The sequence below is a fragment of the Silene latifolia genome, chromosome X (genome assembly GCF_048544455.1).
Source record: "Silene latifolia isolate original U9 population chromosome X, ASM4854445v1, whole genome shotgun sequence".
Classification (NCBI taxonomy): domain Eukaryota; kingdom Viridiplantae; phylum Streptophyta; class Magnoliopsida; order Caryophyllales; family Caryophyllaceae; genus Silene; species Silene latifolia.
The window spans coordinates 170,957,883-170,981,190 of NC_133537.1; the positions used below are offsets into that span (position 1 = coordinate 170,957,883).

Sequence of the window (23,308 nt, forward strand, 5' to 3'; positions counted from 1 at the left end):
AGTCCAGTCGATCGACCATGTATCAAACTTGTTTCTCTTTTTTTTTCGAATCATTTTTCTTTTCTTTTCTTTTTTTTTCTTTCTTTTCAACTTTCTCAATTCTTTTTCCTCCTTCATTCTTTTTCCAAAATCATCTCAATGAGAGCATATAACCAAACCGCAATAAACATATTCCCAAAAACTAAGACTACTAGCTTGACAAAGGCAGGCTAAATATAGGATGTAGTTAAGGGACAAAAGGCTAAATTTGACTATTAGGGGCTCATGGGTAAAATGAATAAAGGGAAACCTCTACCACATGTGTCAACAAACCACAAACCGAATGCATACAGGTATTAAGCAGATTAAGTTCATATTTATGCATATTTATGTAACATGTCTCATAAGGAGTAACTACTCACATTCCTAAATAAACTGGTCATGGATGTCACCAGTTATAGGCTCTAATTCTCAGAAAATGATGTAGTTTGCCAAAAATCTAAGTCAAATCTCAAGTTCAGCAAGAAATTTAACGAAAACTCGTAGACTATGCATATATGATTCTACTAATAACATGTCAACTAGCAGGGCTTAGGCATAAAACAGCTGCAAATGCAATGTCATCATTGAAATACTACCGTTCCGACTCAACCTAAATGCTAAAATAAACGTGCAATTTTTTGAAATTTTGGAAATTTTTTCAATTTTTCAATTTTTTTGGATTTTCTGTATATATAAGAGAAAATAAACAACAATGCAAGACAAAAATGTAAACGTGAATGCAAGCAAATGAAATGCAACGCAAAACCCTTCCCCAAACCAAATCGCACAATGTCCCCATTGTGCAAAATCATGTATTGAAGAAAAAGAGAGAACGGGAATTTGCGAGAAAAATGAGTAAATAAGACATGAAGTGAAGACATGGAAACTCACAAGACTTTAAGCGCAGCAAAAGGAAACCTCCCCAAACCAGCGTGAGCTAGGAGGTTTCAGTAGCCAGCAGTGCTACCAATGAGTACCTGAAAGACAAACAAATACCACGCATAAAACCGAGAAAACAAAATTGGGACGGTAATTATGTGCAAAATTAAGAAAATGGAAGAAAACAGAAATATGTCGGAAAATAAAGAGGAGAAAAGACTCCCTCAATTCCGCAAAATGACCAAACACAACAGGGGAAGGGTCGTGAACAAGTATAGCAGCGACAGCGGTCGATCGACCATAGCAGGCAGTCGATCGACCGGAATGAACAGGACAGAAGCTCCTGAAAGTTGCACCTCAGTCGATCGACCAGGGCAGGCGGTTGATCGACTGGAAAATACTGCTGTAACTTTCTGATTTCTTCAAATAGCTCGAGAACTTGAGCTAATGAGGTCTAAAAACCTGCAAATGCACAATAATACGCGCCCAAAATTGCGCAAAACCCAAAGTAACAGTCTAAAGGTCTTAAAATCCTAAACAAACCAAATAAAATGCGAAGTCTCACGCACACGAAAAACGATAAATAGTCTAAAAGCAATAAAATAGTTTTAAAAGGTCTAAGAAACGCATAGATCAACGGAAACTGTGGAAAATCTCCGACCAAGGCTTCTGTCTACATGAAGTAGCTTCCGCAGTGCTCATCTCGGAAAAGTGGACTCCACTCTACTCCGATCGGGATGCTCAATGGATCATCTCTAGCATCTTCCCAAGCATGGCCATCATCTTCTAGCTCCTCACACTCGAGATCCGACTCCGAAATTTTGACTGGCTCCTTCTTCTTGGGCTCCTCATCTGGCTCCTCATCAGTGCTATAGCTAAGACATCCTAGACCGCCTCTCTGAACAATGGGCTCCTTCACAGCTGGAGCGATTAGCGGTTCTTCCTTCCCCAAACCGGTTCCTGCAACATTCAAAACAAGAGAATTGTCCTCCATATTGCTCCCAATCTGGGGCGGAGGTGTCATAACAGGAATAGGCACAGGTACTGAAGTAGGCATATCAGAAAGCACAAAATAAGATTTCTTTTCAGAAATCATATTATAGGTCATGGGCCACATGGGGTCTTTCTTCCTAGGGGACTGGGCAAACATAATAGAGTGCTTCCCTACCTTAAATCTCAAAGTTCTTTCCCCTACATCAATTACTGAACCAGCAGTGTGCAGAAACGGTCATCCCAAAATAATTGAGGTGTTGACATCTTCAGGAATGTCCAAAACAACAAAGTCAACAGGGAAAAAAGAACTTTTCAATTTGAACAGGCACATTCTCTAAGACCCCTACTGGCTGAACTGCAAAACGGTCAGCCATTTGTACAGTCATATCGGTAACAGTGAATCTAGTTAATTTCAACTTCTTAGCCAGACTCAAAGGCATAACACTGACACTAGCCCCTAGATCACATAATGCCTTCTCAATTGAGAAGGTACCAATGCTACATGGGTGGAAAAACTACCGGGTCGAGACAGTTTATGAGTAGCAGTGTAAGTTAAGTCGAACTAGACTCTTCAGTTAAATGCACTGACTCCACAACATTCAAAGACCTCTTCTTAGCTAGCAATTGTCTCATAAACTTCATATATGCAGGTATTTGATTAACTAGCTCTAAGAAAGGAATTTGCACGTTAAGACTACGCACGACATCTTTAAATTTATCGAATATTACCTCATCTTTGGTCGGCACTAGTCTTTCTGGATAAGGGGCTGTCAGAAGTAGCTTTGCCCTCTCCTCTAGGTCTCTCACACCGGCATCAGTGGACTTAGGCTGAAAATCCACTACTTTATCTTTGTTGTAACTTGCCCCTTCTTCAGACCGTCTCAGATATGAACCATTAATCGTCATCGGGTCATATTTCGGAACCGGGACTGACCCATCAGCATTCGGGTCTTGCCCCAATATTTTCGGGGCGGTCGCACCCCGAAATAAGTGATCTCTCAAGTTGTCTGGCATCGGAGGACGAAAAGACTCACCTACGGCAGCGTCGTCAGTCAATCGACCATGCATGTCAGTCGATCGACTGACGTCTACAGGAACAGTAGCTGCTGTATGTCGCGGACTGGTCGATCGACCGGGTGAAGTGGTCGATCGACTATGATTACTGCTGGTCGCCTTTTTCTCGCCCTTTTTCTTCTTCCCTTTTTCAGCGGCTTTCTCGGGTCCATCGAGAGCAGACCCGCTCCTCAGCGTCATTGCATGCACGGTCTCAATACGCTGATTCAGAGAGTGAAATTGACTCGGTATCTCAGCTGCATTCTTGTCTAATGTAGCAATTGGAGATATCACCGTGATTAAGGCCCGATTCGCCGCATTACTTTTTCGTACCTCCACCATAAGCAACAGACTAGACTCGTCAACTCGCAACTTCGTTTTTCAACTCTTCGTGACGGAGTGGATGGTGGTGGGGCTTCATAAGGAGGCACATATGGTTGATGCGGTGAAGTAGGAGCGCAATTATAAGAATTGTCGAGTCAAGTTGATGAAAAGCAAACATCTTCTCATTAGGGTGCTCGCATGCCTCGGATGTGTGTCCAACTCCGCCGCATCTCCCACAAAACAAGACTCGCCGCTCCCGAGAATGGAACATGAGTGGACTCTCCTGAAGTCGCAAATAAACAACACTAAAGAAAAAGATAAGAACTGCCTCAAGGTACTCAGTCTTCCCTTGAGGCGAAAAACAGACTAAAATGAAAAACAACTAAAACTAGCGCTGCCTCCCCGGCAACGGCGCCAAAATTTGATACCCGTTGAAGTAAGTATCAAAAATAATATTTATAAAACCAAACTACTACTAGCAAGCGGTAGTAAGGGTCGATCCGCAGGGAGGTAGGGAGATAATAGTTGTTATTAGTTCTAGTCTAAGGGTAACAGTTGTGGGGGGGTTTTGGATTGGAAAGAATCTAAGTCTAATAACATAAATTAAACAAGCAAATAAAAGTAGCAAAATATTTAAGCAATGATAAAAGGAATACTAAGACGGTCGGTTCACTATAGCTGCGATGGCACAAAATCCTAGGTAACTTCGAAATACAGTCGCGAAGGATGGGGAAAACAAGTCCTCTCGGTCCATGTTAAATAGTAGCTACCTCTCGGCCTATGCTACTAATCCCTAAGTCTCATTAATACTAACTCTCGTTCTTGATTAATGATTCCTAATGCAAACAAAATCACGTTATCTCTCGATCTTAGCAATTTAGTCGTTTTAATTCGTTAATTATTGTCCATTCCTATCTCTCGATCTACGGGATGGTCAAGTTTAAGCATCTATCAAGTCTCCTCTCGGTCTCATTGAAAGATAAAGCACTTAACGAAACAACCAAAGCAAAACCACACGCGAAGTCAGTCGATCGACCAGCTACCCCAGTCGATCGACCAACCGGCTTAGTCGATCGACTAGTTAAGCCAGTCGATCGACCAAGCCCTAATGCGGGGTCACCTATTCTAATGCCATCTACGCCATAGATCCCCTACATCCTAGCAAGGGGTGTTTAGCTACTCATACTTATGCAAATAACAAGAACTAATTTGATAATAGGCATAAAGAATTGCATAATTGAAATAAATGATGAATAAATTTGCATAAAACTATAACTAGGGTTTGGGATTCTATCTAGCAAAAAATAATACTACTGAAACGAAATAACAATACTGAAATAAAGGATTAGAATTACCAAAGCTAAGGAACAAGCGATGAATCCAGAAATAAGGTGCGAACTTTATTGAGAATTCTAAACTACGAAAATAGCTACTGTATGTTAGGAACTAGATGATAATCAATCTGATAAACTGAAGTTACATTATATAAGAAAATAACGTAACTCCTTCCTAAAACCTAATTACAATATGGGCTTGAACTATTCTCGACTTTTAATTTGCGTATCAGCTCGCGTGGTGGTCGATCGACCACCGAGGCGATCGATCGACCAAAGGTCTGCATGCACTGCATTTCGACGATTCTGCAGCAGCGACCGATCTTAAAACAGCTGCCATTTCAATGTTACTTGGTCAAATCAGGCGTTCTACGCGGCGTTGGAAAGCTAAGAGGATAAGCTTTCACATCCAATTGGAGTCACTCGATTATCTGCTCTAGAACTCAAGATATAGCCATCTGAATGAGGCTGTAATATCGTGAAATGCTTCTTTGCTTGTTAAACTAGTACGCACCCATGCTTTTGCTATCTTTAGGCCTTGAAACGCGCACCAAGCTCATTCCTCGAGTCAATACTCCATGTCAAATGCAATGCTAAGTACTTAGGGACGGATTCGGCTTATTTTCCACTGAAATCTTCATATTCCTACAAAATCACAAGAAAAGGAAGAAATACACGAAACAAGGGAAATAGTAGTATAAACTACTCAATTGAGCTCTGAAATGCGTGTAAAATAGGGTGTAAAACATCATATAAATGACACGCATCAGGAAGCTATGAAAGAGCTTTACCCTTTTCTTTTTGATCAGGTATGTATGGTTACGGGGACCTAACCTTGTTTCTTTTAGGGGGGTAGGAGATGATCGCGAAGAGTTTTTAAGAGTTTTATACCCTTTTTGTATGTCGTGTCGGTATGTTTGTCGGGATGAGTTGGGTTAGTAACATGTTTTATGTTGAGTTTCGTTTTGATTGTTGAGTCGGAAGTGTTGTGGGAGTACCTTTGTTTAGTTGTGGTTTGAACTTCGGGGACGAAGTTCTTTTTAAGGAGGGAAGACTGTAATACTCCGTATTTATGAATCTTTGGGTACTCTATCGAGTAGGCCTTACTCTGTCGAGTAAGGGTAAGTTGTGTTTTAAAATAGTTTCTGACCTGTTGGGTACTCGATCGAGTAACTAGGATACTCGATCGAGTAAGGGGGGGTACTCGATCGAGTACCTTAGATACTCGATCGAGTAGCCGGTTTACGGGGAGTTTTTCTCGGGTTTTGTTAATTATGCGATTAAGATATATAACCTTTTCCGTCATCATTCTAAACACTTTTGCAAAACCTAATTTACTGTCAAAGAGAGAAAGCAAGTACGTTCATCATCTTAATCGCATTGTTAGCAAATCCCGGAGTTTGGAAGGTCGGTTTTCATCGTTTGTTATACCGTTGAGATCCTTGCGTCAAGGGTAAGATCTATGTACCCTTTTTGTTGTCTTTCCTTTAAGTTGGTTAAACCCTAATCTAGGGATTTGGGGGTTTTGAGTAGTTTGTGATTTGGTAGCATTTGTATGTTGTATGATAGGAGGAGGTTTCGTAGAAGAACCTTTTTGATACAAATTGTAGAGACCGTCTGATAGTTGTGCTTTCCAGGTAGGATTTACTACTCAGTATTAGTCCCATAATGGGATGATTGTTGATGTGTTGTGGTTGATTGAATAATATAGTAATTGTATTGTGACGGTTTGTTGATTGTGATTGTTTGTCTCTCGTTCTCGAGGCGTGTCCTCCTACCGAGTGGGGTCACTTGCGGGAGTGGCTTCACGCCCTAGTTTCGCCCTTCGTGGAACCCGCCACGGAAGGGGATGTCCACATTAATGGACAGGGTTATCGCTCATTATGAGGAGCGGGGATTTGGTGGGTACGGCTGCGGTCCCCCATCTGGCGTGGTGGGTCCAGTGGACAGTCGGTGATTGAGATTGTTGGGATTGGTGTGGTTGTGTGTGTGTGACGGTTAAGCTGTCTGTTTATCTTATTGTTGATATATTAAATTGTGTGATTAGTACTGAACCCGGTTGTTGTTTTGTAAAACTGCGGTGATCCATTCGGGGATGGTGAGCGAGAATTGAAAGGAGTTTGAGTTGAGTCTGGGATATTTGGGATGTGCCACCGTCCGACGATAGAAGTCTTCCGCTGTAGTCTTTTAGTTTTATGACATTTCAGTATTTCAGTAGACAGTTTGTTTTAAGAACTTGTACCCGTATTTTGGGATTTGGTTTCAGTTGTACTTTTCACTAAAGTTATATCATTTAAGTTGTTTCATTATTGTCTTATGAATATCATGCCTCGGGTAACCGAGATGGTAATATCTTCATACCTGAGTGGTCCTGGTAAGGCACTTGGAGTATGGGGGTGTTACACTTCTACTCAACCACAGACTTACACAGTTCCTCATCACAGTTACACATACTAACATTCATAGAGACACCATCACAGTCATTTCTAACATAACCATTATACACACTAGGCACATAATTCCCGACCCGATATCCCCCTAACCGATGACTGGCTTAAGCATAATGGGACCGTGAATTTGAAATGAGGGCGCCTACTCACCCAAAATCAAGCATCAGCTGGGGCTCAAACATACATACACCAGGTTCATTTTATTAGACATTCTACGTTCATTAGGTTCATTTGTTACAGGTTCCAAAATCGTCTCTCTGATACCACTTTGTAACACCCCCATATACCAAGGAGCCTTAACAAGACCTTCCCCAGTATATAAGGGCGTTACCATCTCGGTTGCCCGAGGACAGTAATAACCAAAAGTCGATAAAAGAACGTTTAAGTTATATTACAAGCGATTAACAAAACTAATGATATAAAAGATACAACTCAATAACCACTATCAGCTACGTGAACTACTTCTGTCGTGACTTGTGATAGACTCGTCCCTCCAAGCACCTAGCTATCATCCAAACAACAACCTGCTGAGACTGACTGCTCACCATAGTGGATCACGGCAGACACAACAAAAACAAAAGACAAGACAAACCACACAAGGTCAGCAACTGAGGGAGCAAACATATAAAACAGACATAACACAAGCATAACAACACACGCGCCACATCTCCTCCAACTAACCACCATCACTGACTGTCCACTGGACCAGTCTTGCTAGTGGGGGACCGCAGCCGTTCCCACCTAAGCCCTGCTCATCTATCCGAGCGATAAACCTATGTCCATTAATGTGCACATCCTCTCCCGTGGCGGGTTCCACGGAGGGCGAACTACGGGCGTGAAGCCACTCCCGCAAATGACTCCACTCAGCCGAGGGCGCACCTCGAGAACCACAGACAAACAATCATAATCAGCTGTACCACAACAACGATTACCAAAACAACACAAGTCCAACTAACTACCACAACCAATCATGAATACTGACACTAAACCAACCAAACAACATCAACGGACTCTCTAGACAATCAACAATACTAAGTAGGCGAACCTACCTTTAGCGAACCGCAACGATCTCGCGTCCAATAAGAAGATACCAATAAACCAAGCAAACCACCTATACAAACAGTACAACCATCTATCACTACTACTACATACCTAACTGAAAACAATGGTGATGATGATGATGACGATAATATACCTATTCATTGCAATCCGGCGTCAAGACCGCTACCCGACTCAAGCATCCCATCCCCATGGTGTAAGCATCCTCAAAGAGCCTCAAGGTAAGGATTATGGTGAAGGAGAAGGGAGGTGGCGGCATCCAGGTTTAGAAAGAAAGTGCGGAAATGATTTGGGGTTTCACGGTTATCGATTTATAATTCTCTGCTGCAAACTCGTTACTCGATCGAGTAACTCACTTACTCGATCGAGTGACCCCTACTCGATCGAGATCCCAAGCTACTCGATCGAGTAGCCTCAACTAGATCGAGTACCACACAAACCAAAACTCACCACGTCACAAGTCATCACTCGTAAAGTTTCCCAAGGTCAAGATCAATGTCTAAGGTCAGTCAACGGGTCCCTAAAAAGACGGGTATTACACTGTCAATCTTGAAGGTTAGGCTTTGTCTCCCCCTTTCCTGCCTTTGAATTTGTTTCCTAGGAAATTGGTTGTCACATTGAGGTTGCTTGAGCCATCACTAGGGGGTTGAAACCCTGCTAAAACTATGAGACGGTATCTCCTGACCAAAACCTTTAATTTTTCAAAACAAAACCCTCCGCTTAGATGAGGAAAGCGGTCGACTTTTTTATTGATGCATCATATGCTTGATTGTGTGCTTTAATGTTGGATGTGTCTAATTTTTCCGCAATCCCCCACTTGCCTTGCAAAGGAGCGTATACCTCATTGCGTTTCGTTGTGAGTTGAAGGGATGGAGGAGGCCCGTTAATTGCCTACCATCGGATATTATTAGTATAGATAGACTATAGTTAAATAAGGGTCTCATTTTGGCTCACCTACTTACTCGGGGACGAGTAATGATCAAGTGTGGGGAGGTTTGATATATGATTTATTTACACCATTTCTTCTCTTTATTTTCATGCATTCCGACTCCGTTTGAGTCGGTTTTGTGTGTCTTACCTTGCATTTTGTACCCCGATTCCCTAGTCTATGATATTATGTCCGTCTTGCAGGATTTGGGGCGGAAATAGAGGAATCGGAGCAAGGAAGACGGTTCGAGAGGCTAAGCATGAAGATAGGAGGAAGGAAGGCTGAGAAGAGTTCCCAGCTAGTAGGCCGGCAGCCGGTCAGCCGTTTGGGACTCCCCTAACACTTAACCAAGGAAGAAAAGGAAGGAAGTTATAGAGAAATCCCAGTCGGGTAAGGCACCGGTGGCCGGTCTGCCGCCTGGGAGTGCAGGAATAAGGATGGAAGTCAAAGGAAGGGAAGAAAAGTCAAAAGGACTCCCAACCGGTGGACCACCGGCAGCCGGTCCACCGGCCAAGCACACCTGATGACCTATTCCCCCTTAATTTCATACAGAGAACTCCCAACCGGTCAGACTACCGGTGGCCGGTCCACCGGCTAGGACTTCCTTTCCGCATTTTGCGCTTCCTTGTTATTTCCAACCTAATTCGGTGCAAACTATAAATACCCCCCTCCCTTAATCATTTGTACATACAACCCTAGATCTGAAATTATTACCCTAATTTTATGCAAACTCTCTTAAGAAAGCTTTAATCTTTCCTTAATCAAACCTTAATTACTTCATAAATTAGCTTAGAATTAGTTGTTATCAATTGTTTACATTTAGTATTGGGTTGTAAATTGAAGAATGGTGAAGATTATTCCTCTACTTAATCCGAGATTGCAACTTGCTCTTCCATTTGGTATAATTCTTCTCTTATTATTGTCCATCTTTCAATTATTTACATTTCAAGTTGCCTGCTTAATTTATCTTTTAAACATGATGTTCTCTACTTGTTTCATGCCAAAGTCTTCATCTTTTGTATTTGTTATTACAAGCATGTGTGAGTAGTGCCTTACTAGGATGCATGGGGAACTCTTGTAGGATTATAGAGGAGGATTAAGACATGGGACGAATGAAATTTTTGAATATATGCTTGTTGATTTTATCATGCACACAAGGTGTTTATGAGAATGCTTAGGTGAGAATTTGAGCATTTAATCTATCTTTCTACTTGTTGGGTGAGAGCTTGACTAGTAATTAGGAAACACATGTAAAATCAAGGTTGGGTTAATTAGGTGAGAGCTTACTCAACCATACTTTAGGGGTTACTCTCACATCGAGAGATCGAGTCTTCCTCTTGCATATGCTCTTGGTTTTGCCTTCTTATGTTCTTGTCCCCCCTTTCCTACTTGAGTGAACCCAACATCCTAGTTCCTTTAACCATCGTCTTTTATCATCTTAAGCCTTAGTCGTCTTTCTATTTTTGTTTTAGTCTTGTTTCGTAGTTAGTTTTATCAACCCACTTTCTTTTATCGAGCTAAACTAGTAGTTTAAACAAACAATTCTAGAGCCATAATTCCGTCCCTAGGGTTCGATCTTTTCAAGCTACAACCTCATTCGTACACTTGCGAAGCTATAAATAAAAAGCATAACATGCCCAAAATTTGAGTAACTCTATTTTAGATGTTTAATTCCTACTTGTATGATTTTGCTAAGCTACCATGCCCAACTAATCCTAAGTTTTATTGGCTCCTAAGTTTGCTATATATTAATAGTGTAATTAACTGGGCATGTTAGCTTAGCAAAATCACACAAGCAAGATAATTATTAGGAAAGAGATCTTAAGATGCTCTCATGAAGTGTCATGTCATATTAGGTGGAATTGTATGATGTCATGTCAACAGTGACTTAGAGGATTAATATATTATATGATTAGAGTTCTACTACTACTACTACTACTACTACTACTACTACTACTACTACTACTACTACTACTATGAAACATAATAATTTATGGTAACTAAAAAGTATTTAATATTAGGTAGTATCCCGTGCTTTGCACGACCGGTTTGTATATTTTGTTATTTTAGTTGAAAAAAAATATATTTATAAAATGATGTTACCTATAAATAAAATAGATTGAATTTTTTCAATTTTTTTAGGATTAACTTCATGCTACCTTCAATTCGTTGAAATTACCCCCACGTTTAAGATTTGTGAGGAGTATTTTAATTATATGCGGTAATTCGTTAGAATCGGACGGTGTATGTTATTAGAAGTAAAAGCTACTTAGGCATAATCAATGTTTTAACTTCATCTATACATATTAATTGAAAATAATTATAATGAAATGTACTCCGTTATGTTTTCTGCTTATTCACGGTTGTTCTAAGTCAAACACCATTGTACTTATAAATCATTATTTTTGTTGCGAATATTCAAATGCACCCGTGATCACAGTGTACAAACATCCGTTATCTTGCTATTTAAACTCTTTCCAAATCTTGTTGTGTCATGCGATCTTATATGTACTCCTATAAAATTTGCCGCTATATAATTTGTTCATTTTCACATTATAAAACTTATCTTTTAGTATTTATCTATTTTTTTGAATAAATATAATGATTCTTACAAATATATTTATCGTGGTGGATCACTGGATCTAATGGTTTAAGTTTTTAAACTCTCTCCGAGTGTTTTATTACTTAAGTGCAAAGTATTGTGAAACACTCACTTAAATCATCTATATACGGATATAAAAAAATTTCAGTAATTTAATGGAAACTATACTCAATTGAAATCATTTTTTGTAATAAACGTAATTACTTATATTTTAGGTTTTTTATCAAAATATTTTATTTTAATGAATTATATCGAAGTCACATACTTATTTAATGCAATTTAATAAATACTCGTAACATTTATTAAGCTGCAATTAATTTTATGATGTGATTTATACAACATTTATTATGTTCACATTTAATAATTACTGTAATTAATGCTTGTAATTAAGGTTAAAACGCCACGTGGCGCATCCACAGCGTTTCAATCTAGTTTTTTATATATATATATATATATATATATATATATATATATATATATATATATATATATATATATATATATATATATATATATATATATATTGTGAAAGTTATTATTTTTGTATAGAGGTATTTTCACTACACTACAACTCGTTCTGGAGACATGTGATTTGTAGTAGGCCCGCCGATGATCTGTGATTTGTAGTAGGCTCGGGATGACGTGTGATCCGTAGCACGCATCAAGATGCATGACCTGTGATTTGTAGCAGGCTTGCGTGAAGTGACATGTGATTCGTAGGAGGCTCCATATAACGTGTGATCCGTACCACGCATGCATGCTGATTGATGATGAGATTGATGGTGTTTGAGATGGTGTTGGATTGTGTTGGTGATGGTGTGGCTATTGTTGCATTATTTAAAAACTACCTGTCTTGATCCATTTGACATTTCCGGCAAATGGTAAGCAATGAATTCTAGCCGATAATAATATGGATTGTTATGGAGGCTGGTCGGGTGGATGAGAGCGCGGTTCACGAGTGTTAGTCTATCACTTAGTTGTCCTAAGAGTTGGTAAACATTCATTTCTTAATACTTCCGTTGTATTGTTTTGAGACCTTGGCATTTGACTTATAATAAGTATTTCTTACCGTCTTTAATAAAGTTACTTAAATTGTTCTTCTATTGTTGGTATGATATGTACTATACCGCAGAAAATCGAGATATTAACCCTCTTATTTACTTAGAAATGTCTTACTAAGGCTTTTGGGTAAATGAGGGTGTGACATCTCCAAACTGGTACCATATGTCTCGCTAATATGGGCATTGGGGAGTAGATAATCTATTTTTTCATTATCGGAAAGGCACGTGGGACCAATGTGATCATCCGATAGACTGCGGCGAACTCGGTTATAATTACACATAAAACGATCATGGGCAGCTAACCATATAAACATTCGAATTCTTTGTTGGACCGGTATTCGAAATCAAATGCAACTCTATCGGATTTGCTTCAGGTGGAGAATTAGAATCACGAATAAATACCAAGGCCGATTTAATTCAGAACTTACGATTTGACGTATCGTTCCAATATAGCGAGTCAGCAAAATCTGGTTCGGGTACAAGAGTGAAGGACGCTATTCTTAATAGCTCTTCACGAGGGAAAAAAATTAGAGAATAGGCCCTATTTACAACCGTATGTTTCATCCCACATATCGCTTACACAAATAATAGAATCAGGGATATTCATTAAAGCTTTATTGGACAAGCACCCCTCCTCGACCCAAGAATGATCCCAAAAAGGGTCTTTCGCCCATTTTCCAGGGCAATAGTCGTTCCTTTAGAAATGATATCAGCTTGCAAAGTTATATGTCCCCGACTAAACATTAAGTGAGAACATATCGATGTCACACCGACCGTTAAATTGTGGTATCTCTTTACTTACTCTTACTTACGTTTGTTATGTGTGTTCTTCGACTCACTTCCTAGTATATTGCTATTAGGTGAGACACCCCCTCACCAGATTTACATGACGTTTCCGGAACACATCTCACACCAACTTATTTTCGATAATAATTTAAGCTGACTCAAAAATAATTAATAATTTAATGGGATATTCACACTTGTGCCCCTCAACTTTTTTATTTTTTATGGTGTACCCCTCTTTTCTTGCAAAAAAACTTTGGCCGTCAATAATTTTCTGTTACAAGTTTAGAATACGATAAACATTTTTTTTTTCAAATTGATCGTCTTTACGAGCTCTTCAGCTTGAAAAAAAATCACTAACGTCTCAACTTGTAGCCGGGAATTATGGTCGCCCAAAGTTTATTCGTTAAAAAAACTTTGACCAACCATAACTACTGGCCACAAGTTCAGAAAACGGTGAATTGTTTTTTTTTCAAATACAAGGCCTTTACGAGATAATTGGTTTGAAAAAAATTATCGTTTCCTGGACTCGTAGTAGAGAATTATTGTTGATTAATTTTTTTTTTTTGTGAAAAACAAGGGATACAACTTAGAAAACGAAAAAGCCGAAGAATAATAATGCTCGTACAAGTGAGAATCTTACTTCTATTAATACAAAAACATTTCTTGCATTTTGACGAAACCACCTCATTGTTCAACCATGTAACCCCACTATCTATTTTCCCATTTCTAAAACAATTAATTTTATTTTTACTCCCACATTAATAATCTTTATTTAAAACTGGAATTGTTTATTGTCATTTTTCATCAAATTAGATTACAATTTTATTTTCCATATTTTAATAATATTTACTCCATCCTTCTTTACTAAAATTAAAATTTTCAAATCTTCTATATATAAAAGATGAGTTTTTTTAAAAGCTTATGAATTTCAAAGAGTCATCTTTTCTGCTAAAGTGCTTAACCCACTTCCTTTAACTGAATTCAATTTTTTTAGTATATGATAGGAATGTTTGGTTGTATATGATATGATAAATCTCTTAGATTAGTTAAATAACTTATTATAAATGACCATAAGAGCAACTCCAATAGTATAGTGGAGGGATTTGCATGCAATTTATGTAAATTGTCAAGCTATATACTTACCATTGGAGCAACGAAAAAATAACCTGCTTAGGAGCAACACCTGCTCCAACAAGCTACATGCTTGAAATTGAATAACATGTTTTCTATTGGATAATTAGGTTAATGTGGGACCATTCAAGAATTTTAAGCTACAAGATGATTTAGCTTACCATTGGAAAAGTATGTAGTTTTGAAGCAATATGGCTAGAAATTTTGAGATGACAAGTTAAGCTACAAGGGATTGTGGCTTATCACTGTAGATGTTCTAATTTTATCTCATTAATTCTTTTGAGTTACAAATTTATATGATTGATATTATCGGATTAATTAACCCTTACCAATGTCATGAATAAAATATAGAACGACAATTACAGATTAGATCCTGTAAAGTGGAAGGTACCCTTTGCAATTTTTTTTTATCAGTTTTGAAATTTGTCATTCATTTAGTTGTTTAGTTTTTAATTTTTATATATCATATCATTTTAAAAAAATATTTATTTTAGGTAGTTGTATCAATCCAAAATGCAAAAAGACATCAAAAATTTATTCATATAAGTTAATATATTTTGTATATTATAGTTTTAAAAATAATCCGTGTAATTTTTACACGGGATTAAAACTAGTATCCTAATTTAATTATGGATGATTTAAAGCAAAAGATGGAAATTGATATCACACAGCATTATTTATTGTCTCTCCTAGAGACCCAAAATTATTGTAAAAAAGATGGCATCTCCATAGGCCCATCCGCCCATAACAGTACCATACTCTTTGTCCTCTCATTCCCAACTTCTCCACTCTTTCATATTCTCCAACTACTACTACTACTACTCTTTATCTTTCTCTCCAAATACGTCCACAACAACTGAAGTTTGACAGTCTCTCAGAATACAAACCATTTTTGTTAACAAATTCTCTGAACTTAATTACTTACTTATTTTATAATCAAAATTCTCTAGAAGATTATTAATTATTAATGCATTGAGTGTGACTTCATTTTACTACTTTGGTTATACTCTATACTAAAATACACTGAAAGTGGCTACTTGCTTAATCCCTTTTAGAAGCACCAAAATATGACATTTTCGACTTTATGAGCCAGTCTATAATGGATCCAGAATCCGGGTTTTCTCGTAATCAACTCAAGGTTTGTTCTTCAATTTTGCATTTTTAGTACATCTCATTTGTTTATCTTTGATTAAAATACTACTCGCAAAGACTGGAGGGAGTATATTAATTATACTTTTTGCATGGTGTATGTATACAGAAGGAATCATGGAAGCAAGTATTGATGTTGGCATATCAAAGCTTGGGAGTAGTGTATGGTGATTTGAGTACATCTCCATTATATGTATATAAGAGTGCATTTGCAGAAGATATTGAGCATTCTGAGACAAATGAAGAGATATTTGGGGTTTTGAGCTTTATTTTTTGGACACTTACATTGATACCTTTGCTTAAATATGTGTTTATAGTACTTAGAGCTGATGATAATGGTGAAGGAGGAACATTTGCTCTATATTCCTTGCTTTGTCGACACGCCCGCGTCAGCTCGCTCCCTAATTGTCAGCTAGCCGATGAGGACTTGTCTGAGTACAAGAATGATGTCGTTATTTCTCAACAAACAACTCTTGGGTCTAAGTTGAAATCCACTTTGGAGAAGCATGGAGTGCTTCAAAGATTTCTCCTTGTCTTAGCTTTGATTGGGGCTTGTATGGTCATAGGAGATGGTGTTTTAACACCTGCTATCTCCGGTATTCACTATTTATCGTCTTTTCCTATTTTAGTTGGATTTTTCTTCTTTTCTTTATTATTTTAGTTGTGATTGACCGCTTCAGATGATATTCATGTTGGCCGACCTCGAATCTAAATTGGACTGTTTGGTTGTTTTTATATATTCTCTCTGTCCCGGTCATTTGTTGTCCTTTTCCATATTAGGGTGTCTCACTGCATTGTTGTCCTTTTTATTTTAAGAATAAACTTGATGAACAATTTGCTCATTCACACTCAATTTGTTCCACTTGTCATTTAGTAATTGACCTCTTCCTCTTTCTTTAGTCTTTGTGCCAAAATCAAAGTACAACAATACAATTCACTGAGACGGAGGGATTACATTATTTTGGTTCCTAAGATCAAATATTGATGAATTGTTTTTTGACATTACACGTTCTCATGCTTGTTTGCAGTGTTTTCAGCAGTGTCAGGCTTGGAGCTCTCAATGTCACATGAGCATCACAAATGTAAGTATTCTGAACACTTGGGATTTCTTAGTTTTACTTGTACCAGGTACCATACTATAGTTACTCCCTCCGTCTTGGTCATTTGTTTACCTATTTCATTTTGAGGTGTCTCAGTCAATTGCTTACCATTTTATTTTGAGAATGCCTTTGATAAACTCAATTTGGTCCTCCTCTTTCCTTGGTCTTTGCGCCAAAACTAAAGCTTAACAAATGACCGGGACGGAGGGAGTATTAGTTAGGTAAAAATTAGGCCTTCGATGATGCTTATGTTTGGTTTGATTTAGTGAAGGATCTATATTTGTTTGCTAGTTTGAATAAACGATTACTGTTCGGACTTCCCAATAATAACTCATTCAGGTAGGTATTGCCAAAGGTGCCTATGATTCTTGTGGTAGGTTCAACTTTTCGTCTAAATTGACTACTTGGCTTGTGTTTTAGTCACTAAACATGAAAAATGTTTCCTTAATCTATCACTAAAAAGGAACTATTGCTGCCTTTTTCTATTCAAAATTAGTTAATTAGGTAGGTCATGCCCATACGCTGAGTGTGAAATTGTGAACTTGCATTAGTTTATCAATTGTTCTAATATTTAGTTTTGTTAGAGTTGTCCTTGGTGGCCGGTGGTGTGTTTGGAAGTGAATATTCATAATCACTATTAAATTTACATGATCTTTCCTCTTAAACTTTATAAGATTTCAGTACCATTTCAGTGATTTGAATCGTTTTTGAGACAGCTAAAAAGTGCTTAAATTGTGCATTGTTTAACACAGTGACGAAGATAATATTTAACAAAACCAGCTTTTAATTGTAGGTAATCTTTTATCCAATCATACCATTAAAAGTATCCCAAAACAATTTTTCTTTAGGTACACGACCAAATGCTTGAATAGACTATTGCAAATTGGGTGGCTTTTTATGCTTTTGAATCAGGCACATCACCCTCATTACTAGAGCTGGCAAGTCTGACCCGACCCGAGTGACCCGACCCGAACCCGAGCAAACCCGACCCGACCCGAACCCAGAAATACTGTGACCCGAAACCGACCCGACCCGACCCGATGACGACCCGTAACCCAACACGACCCGATTATCAGTGACCCGAACCCGACCCAGACCCGACCCGATATTGACCCGACCCGATACTGACCCGATTAAATTGATGATCCGACAATTATTAAGCTTAATTTTGATCAAAATGAAAGTGATTTTGTGTTTAGATTGATATGTTTGACTTAGTAATGGATTAATTAAACCAAATAATATGTTAAAAACTAAATTTAATGGTAAAAAATTATAGTAATGCGATTAAGTTACCGGACCCGATAATGACCCGACCCAAACCCGACCCGACCCGATACATCATTTGACCCGAAATGACCCGACCCGATAACGACCCGAACCCGACCCGAAAGGGTATGCTGACCCGATATGACCCGAACCCGATATGACCCGACCCGACGTGACCCGACCCAAACCCGACCCGACTGACCCGATTGCCACCTCTACTCATTACCAATCTGCATCAATTACATGCTTAGCTCTCTTGTCGACTTTTATGAGCAGGAAGCCAGATGAACCATGATTTTCTTTTATATTCTTTTCAGTGAAGATGGACTGTGATAGTTGATTTATGGTAATTAAGTCCAGTAAAATATTTACCATCCAGATAAATAAAGTTGTTCCTCCATGGCTCCATCTATGTTCAGAATAACAGGCTCTGTGCTAAAAAGTGTTTGCGTTACAATAGAACCTGATAAGACTAACAATTCCTTGGTCATGGAGCAGTTCGTTAAACTTGCAGACTTCTTTTTATTACGAGAACAGTTATTTTTTGCAATTCTTGACCCAATTTTCAATGGGTCATTTGGAAACATCCTCTCTTGGGGAAGTTGTATAATTCTGACCCTTACCCCACCATTTGCGGGGATCCCTTGAGGCATAGGGGTAATGTCATTGTAGAATATGTGAGATCATATTTATTGAATTGCCAATAATTGGTACTATTCCCACCTCAATGATTTTGTTATCTTTTGTTTATTATCTAGCTTATACTGAACTTTCGCCTCTAAAAGTTGTGCGCTTCTTTTGCAAGACAGACGTAGAACTCCCAGTAGCGTGCCTCATACTCATAGGCTTGTTTGCTCTCCAGCATTTTGGCACGCACCGTGTGGGTTTCTTGTTTGCGCCAATTGTCATCGTCTGGCTTCTTTGCATCAGTTCCATTGGCTTGTATAATATCATACGCTGGGACCCTCAAGTTTATAGAGCCCTCTCTCCTTATTACATGTATAAATTTCTGAAGAAAACACAAACAGGAGGGTGGATGTCTTTGGGTGGGATTTTGCTGTGTATTACAGGTAATGCATTCTAACTCTATCACCCAATTAGCTGGCCCTTCTCTTTCACCGAGCTTTTTTTGAAATTCATCTTTTCCAAGTGCAGGGTCAGAGGCTATGTTTGCTGATCTCGGGCACTTCTCGCAATTATCAATAAAGGTGTGTCTCACTCCGTAGTCCGTACATAGTCCCAAATGCCAATCTTCCATGTTGATTTGCTTATTAGTACCACAGTTGTGTTGGCACTTGGCAATGGCATCGTATTTCATATATTTGTTGCAGGGTTGAATCTGGAATCAGTGTTTACAATACGTATTGTTTAGCTCCTGAAGTGAGATCACACAACGCGAGTGAGGGACAAAGATGATTATTAAATACCTCAGCCACAGCGTGAGTGAGGGACAAAGGTGATTATTAGTCACCTCAGCCATTAATAGACCTGTCAAAACTACTCCAGAATGTCTTGACATTAATTAATTTAAAACAAAAACTTTAATAGACAGAAAAGGGCCTGAACCTGAACTGACGTGTCACCGGAATGACCTTGCTAAAAGAGCTCTCAGAACTCCAAAACGCTTCGAACGCGTAATGACCCGACCCGACCCGACGGCGCTACCCCATAATGACTTCGCTCAAAACTGACCCGAAATGATATGATCTGTTTGCGATATCTAGTTGTTAGGTTCATGGAGAACTTGATTTCCGTGCTCTACCAGTTCGCCCATGAAGCTTTTGTATATGAAGGGTGCCTGATGAACTTTTACTAGTACATAGACCAGTCATACTATGAATATCCATGTCTTCTTATTGTAAGCTCTGATGTCATTGCCAGGTCCGTTCGGTAGAAACTATAATTATTTAAACCTCAATGATTTCTCAAGTCTGTCTGCTTTTGTTCAGATTGCCTTCACTTTTGTGGTATACCCGGCGTTGATTCTTGCTTATATGGGTCAAGCTGCTTATCTATCGCAACATCATGAATTGGCCAGTGGTTACCGGATTGGATTCTACGTTTCGGTACCAGGTAGCCACTTAAGATTCTTCTTTGGGACCATACCGTGAGACTGTCTAATTCTACTTGCAATGTGAAATATTAATGAGTTATCATAACTGTCTCACAGTGAGACCGCCTTGTACAAGATATACTGAGAGATCAATATCCTTTTTCTTTTTCTCCTTTTTGGGGTAGAAATCTCGTTTATGCCTCAATATGTGTTTGAGATTGAAATGTTAATTTTTGTCTCAGAGAATTTGAGATGGCCAATTCTTGGAATAGCTATCCTAGCAGCTGTAGTAGGTAGCCAGGCCATAATTACTGGCACCTTCTCGATCATTAAGCAATGCCAAGCTCTTGGATGTTTTCCACAAGTGAAGATTGTGCACACCTCGTCCAAAATTCATGGTCAAATATACATACCGGAGGTCAACTGGACTCTGATGATATTATGTTTGGCGGTCACTATTGGTTTTAGAGACACCAAACGCATAAGTAACGCATCGGGTATGTTCTTCGTTATCTTTCCCAATGTATCGTGCGTGGGACTTTTTATCTCAAATTTTCTTGACACTTGTTTGTCCCAGTTAAAAAATACATGCTTATTTATCTATCGAAGGATTTCCTTGTTTTCACATCTTTTACATTTCGTCTATTTACACTTGTTTTTTAATCTGATCTCAATTTTTTTTTATTGCTACATGCCACCAAGTCCTTTAGGAATAATAGGCTTTGTTACGGTGAGTTTGAGTCTAGCCATTGACATCCCCGTCTATTTGTATTGATTTATCATTAGACTAGGCTTTTCCATCTAAACCGTGGCTTAGTTCTCTTTCAAAAGGTTTTCCACTTTTCAGTAGTGTGTATTTTTTTACTTCACTTTTTATTCACACTATTTTTTTTCCTCTTTTATGTTTTTTGTTCTTCTGTTTTTAATTACCTGAAACCAAGTCATTGTAAGAGAGGGGCTTTGTTGTTGTGAATGTTTTTAGTCATTGATATTTTCTTGGCCCAACAGGTTTGGCTGTCATCACGGTAATGCTAGTCACAACGTGCCTCATGTCACTTGTTATCGTTCTTTGCTGGCATAAAAGCGTTTTCCTTGCAATTGCATTTGTCTTATTTTTTGGCACCCTCGAAGCACTCTACTTCTCTGCATCCCTGATAAAGTTCCTGGAAGGAGCTTGGGTCCCTATAGCGCTTGCATTCATCTTCATGATCATCATGTACATCTGGCACTATGGCACCCGCCTGAAGTACGAATTCGATGTCCAAAACAAGGTCTCCATCAATTGGCTTCTTAGCTTGGGGCCCAGCTTAGGGATTGTGAGAGTCCGTGGCTTAGGCTTGATTCAAACCGAGCTTGTTTCTGGGATCCCTGCAATTTTCTCACACTTTGTTACTAACCTTCCGGCTTTCCACCAAGTCCTCGTCTTCCTATGCATCAAATCGGTGCCAGTTCCTCATGTAAAGTCTGAGGAGCGGTTTCTTGTAGGCCGTATTGGGCCGAAAGAGTACCGTCTTTATCGGTGCATAGTGAGGTATGGGTATCATGATTTTCACAAGGATGACCTGGAGTTTGAGAATGATCTAGTATGTAGCTTAGCAGAGTTCATACGATCAGAGGGCCCAAAGAGAAATGGGCTCAAGGATGAACCCGACAAGGAGGCGGAGGAGTTTATGACTGTTGTCGGAACCCCGTCTACTCATCTTGACGGGGTTAGAATGCAGGATGACGTGGATGATGACGATGTGGACCGTCCGGATACTTCTGAGATGAAAGAGATTCGGTCCCCAATGATCACTACGAGAAAAAGAGTAAGATTTTTGTTGCCAGAATCGCCAAAGATCAAAGACGAAGCGAAAGAAGAACTCCAAGATCTAATGGAAGCAAGGGAGGCCGGAATAGCATACATAACGGGGCATGCTCATGTAAAAGCAAAGCACGGATCAAGTTGGATTAAGAAGATCGCCATTAACTTAGGTTATGATTTCTTGAGAAGGAATAGCCGAGGACCGGCTTATCCACTTAGTGTGCCTCATGCGTCGACTTTAGAGGTGGGAATGATCTACCATGTTTGAATAAGTAGTACTACTGCAGTCGACATGACCACATGAGTATTTACATGGACTGTAAATGATTTATTTTTGTTTAGCATATGAATGACCAATGTGTTAAAAATCTAGATTCACTAAATGAGGATATGGCTTGCCTAGTGAAACTTGAACTTTGAACTTGAGCTTTCGATTCTTCTCTTCCAAGATTCATTACACTCCACTCAGTTGTAACTTGGAACACAGTTTCTTGCTCTACAAAGGTAAAGATCGTTGTAAAGATTATCGAAAGTAAATATAATCCCTTCATTCCCTTGGGATTGGGAGATCGCAGTTCAAGTTTTCATTAAGGTTTTGGCCACTACATGACAGTAGCCATCAAGTTTGCGTGGATGGTTCAGTACCAAGGATGTTAATTTATCGGGGTTGGCTCGGGTGAACTGACATGTCTAAAATGTCGTTATTTGAGACGGGGAGATTGTTCTCCTAAATCTCCTTAATAGTCACACTTAATCAATTAACCCAACTTATCAATTCTACCAAGTAGGATTTAGGAACATATACAAAGGTCAAATTAATAAGAAGATAAAGCATGAGAGATTCAATAAGGGTAATTAGACACAACGGAACACGATTAATGCCTAATCACAAGTTAATCCCTTTCTTGTAGGTCAAGTTAGGAGGAAATCACACTCACTAATTCAAACACAAGGTGATGCTAAGATAGAATTGCAAGGGAACACATAGGGATGTCAGCGGGGCGGGTATAAGTGGGTACCGCCCCGCACCCGCCCCAGTTGGGGCGGGGATGACTAGAGCTTTGGCGGGTGGTGGGGCGGGTGCGGTATGAAAATTGTACCCGCCATGGGTAATTGGGCGGGGATGAATTTTGCATCTTACCCGCCTCAAACCCGCCTACCCGTCAATTGCTAAAACAATTAGTGCGATTATGACAATTTTTTAAATCCTATTTAGTTATAATTAAGATATAATGTAAATAATAACTATTTTATAAAGTTTTTTACTAACTTCTTTGGTGAAAAAATAAACTTATAAATACAAATTCAAAAA

The 23,308-nt window shown here is 38.9% G+C and overlaps 1 protein-coding gene across 1 annotated transcript; it reads left to right on the forward strand.

The window, feature by feature from the left end:
- The first annotated feature begins 15,290 nt into the window (after nt 1–15,290).
- LOC141623707 (potassium transporter 6-like) lies at nt 15,291–22,417 on the forward strand. The gene is made up of 8 exons (XM_074439863.1): nt 15,291–15,759; nt 15,880–16,366; nt 16,799–16,852; nt 18,949–19,209; nt 19,295–19,347; nt 20,089–20,212; nt 20,435–20,689; nt 21,201–22,417. The coding sequence occupies exons 1-8, from the start codon at nt 15,706–15,708 to the stop codon at nt 22,262–22,264; spliced, it is 2,352 nt and encodes a 783-aa protein (XP_074295964.1). The 5' UTR covers nt 15,291–15,705; the 3' UTR covers nt 22,265–22,417.
- Nucleotides 22,418–23,308: the final 891 nt, after the last annotated feature.